This window comes from Carassius carassius, chromosome 7 (assembly GCF_963082965.1).
Source record: "Carassius carassius chromosome 7, fCarCar2.1, whole genome shotgun sequence".
Classification (NCBI taxonomy): Eukaryota; Metazoa; Chordata; class Actinopteri; order Cypriniformes; family Cyprinidae; genus Carassius; species Carassius carassius.
In genome coordinates, this window is record NC_081761.1 from 26,836,595 (window position 1) to 26,839,005 (window position 2,411).

At 31.9% G+C, this 2,411-nt stretch overlaps 1 protein-coding gene across 1 annotated transcript; it reads left to right on the plus strand.

Annotated features, from left to right (window-relative positions):
• Nucleotides 1–384: 384 nt before the first annotated feature.
• On the plus strand, nucleotides 385–1,634 carry LOC132143119 (GTPase IMAP family member 9-like). The gene is made up of 2 exons (XM_059553265.1): nucleotides 385–434; nucleotides 673–1,634. Exons 1-2 carry the CDS (start codon nucleotides 404–406, stop codon nucleotides 1,500–1,502), a joined length of 861 nt encoding a protein of 286 aa, XP_059409248.1. The 5' UTR covers nucleotides 385–403; the 3' UTR covers nucleotides 1,503–1,634.
• Nucleotides 1,635–2,411: the final 777 nt, after the last annotated feature.

Sequence of the window (2,411 nt, forward strand, 5' to 3'; positions counted from 1 at the left end):
TTCTACTTTAAGTTTATCTAAATAATAAATGGAATGAAATGAGGTCTTTTGCATTTTTAAAGATTTTGACAAATCTCAGTTTACAGATATAAAGTGCATTCAATAATCATGACCATGAGTTGCATAACAGTTAAAAAGACATAAATTTCACATAAAATATTATTTCAAAGTTTTTTTTTGGACATTACAAATTAGAAATATAATTATTTAACTTTAATATCTACATCTATATTTTGATGTTTGTCTTAAAGACTCTATTTCATTTGAACTATACACACCTGTTATATAATAATTAATTATTATACTTTTTTGAGGATTAAACATTAGTTGAAAACATTGATTTAATGTGATATACTGTATGTGAAACAATGTGTAATATTATGTACTTGTATTTCAGATTCCTATGCAACAAAATCACAATTCGAGTGATTTAGGTACTGTTTTTTTTCTTCTTTAAAAATTGAAATTAATATATTCTTATAATTAAGAAATAATTATATTATATGTATGATAATTTTAACACTGTATTACTAGATATTAATACTCACTGCTATTTATACATTTAGGATGAAAAAGTGTAGTAGTAAATGTGTTTATTGAATAATATAATAAATGTGTGATGAATGCATATTGCACAGTCTATGAATAATGAAATTCCTATTAATCATCCAGATGAACCGCTCCGGATTCTTTTGGTTGGAATGACAGGAGCAGGAAGAAGTGCAACAGGAAACACCATCCTGGGAAAACAAGTGTTTAATTCAGAGATATCCTCCTCCTCTGTGACTAAACGATGTGAAAAAAATAATGCAACGGTAAATGGAAGAAATGTATTAGTTATTGACTCTCCGGGTCTGTTTGATACCAGTCTAACTAAAGATGAGGTGCTCGACAGAATTAAACGCTGTATCCTACTCTCTGCTCCCGGTCCACATGTCTTCTTAGTTGTGATTCAGCTCGGCAGATTCACTGATGAAGAAGCAGAAACTGTTAGAATTATTCAAAACATTTTTGGTGAGGAATCCTCCACATACACCATGGCACTGTTCACTCATGGAGATCGACTGGAGGGCAAAAACATTCACACATTTGTGCGTAACAGCCCCAAACTGCTGAGTTTCATCAAAAGTTGCAGTGGAAGATTCCATGTGTTTAACAATAAAGAACAAAACCCTGAACAGGTCAATCAGTTGTTTGAACAGATTGACAGAGTAGTCACTGGGAATGGTGGGCAACACTACACAAATGAGATGCTTGAGAGAGAGAAAGTGATAGAGGCAGAAAAAAACAATATCCTGAAAGAGAAAGAGGAGCAGAGACAGAAGGACACAGAGGCTCTGAGGTTTACAACTGAAGGCGAAGCTTTTGAAAAAGCAAAAGAAAATCTAGACAGTGAATATGAACAGCAGGCACGATGGCAAGCTGAGAAAAATGTTCCTATGCAAAATGGTGGGTTTTCTTTTCTTAATGGTGTAATAACTTTTTTCTCAAAAGAAAGGTAAATCTTGAAAAGAGAAAGGAAAACAGGTAGAATCACATGCACTAAACTCCCTGCTAAACTACAATTTCAATACATCATATATGCATAACTTAGCAACAAAGATTTAATGGAGATGTAGAAACTTGGCAAAAATGTTCCTTTGCATGTATCGTTTTATATACTGAAAATATAAAGATAAATTATTTTTCTGTGTGCCATAATGAATTCAGGGATTATATATATATAGTTTAGACCCATTGCAGTTTGTATAAAGGGGAAAGAATATACCACAATATGTTGACTGATTTTATAAAGCATATTCAGGATACCAAATCTTATGCACAGGCATTTTTTGTTGATTTTACTCTGTTACTCTGTAGATTCATTTGTTATAATCACATCTTTCTAGAGTGAAAATGAATTCTGCTTTAGATTGTCCACAGAAAGTATTTATGAACGGCATATTTTTAAACTGGCTTTAAATACAGGGACTACACAGGATTTAATTTCAATATATATACCAATGACATACAAATTAAAAGCAATAAAGCTGGTCAATAAAGAGTGATCAAACATATTTCAAAAATAGTACAGCCTTGAAGACTGGAGTAAACTGAGTGATCAATATAAAATAAAATAAATATAAAAATGATTGACAAAAATAACAAAGTTAAATTAAATTAAAACAAATAAAAATTAAAAAGGGTGGTGTTTAATAAATTACAAAGTGAAAAAATGAGACTTATATGTCATTAAATATAGGAAAAAACAGACAGATAAAGTTTTTTAAAGCTTTTTTGTTCTTAGACATGTCACTAATAGCGCCTCTGTGGCCCTTTCTGACCGAACACAGCGGGAACCATCACCCGAATATTAGTTCCGCCCGGACTCTTTTCTCACACGGACCCAGTACTTTTCCGTCTCAGCTGTG

Excerpts from the sequence above, each read along its gene's own strand:
- LOC132143119 (XM_059553265.1), top strand. The coding sequence starts at position 404 with ATGCAACAAAATCACAATTCGAGTGATTTAG. Across the intron at positions 435-672 it reads TCACAATTCGAGTGATTTAG|ATGAACCGCTCCGGATTCTT; the intron begins GTACTGTTTTTT and ends TTAATCATCCAG.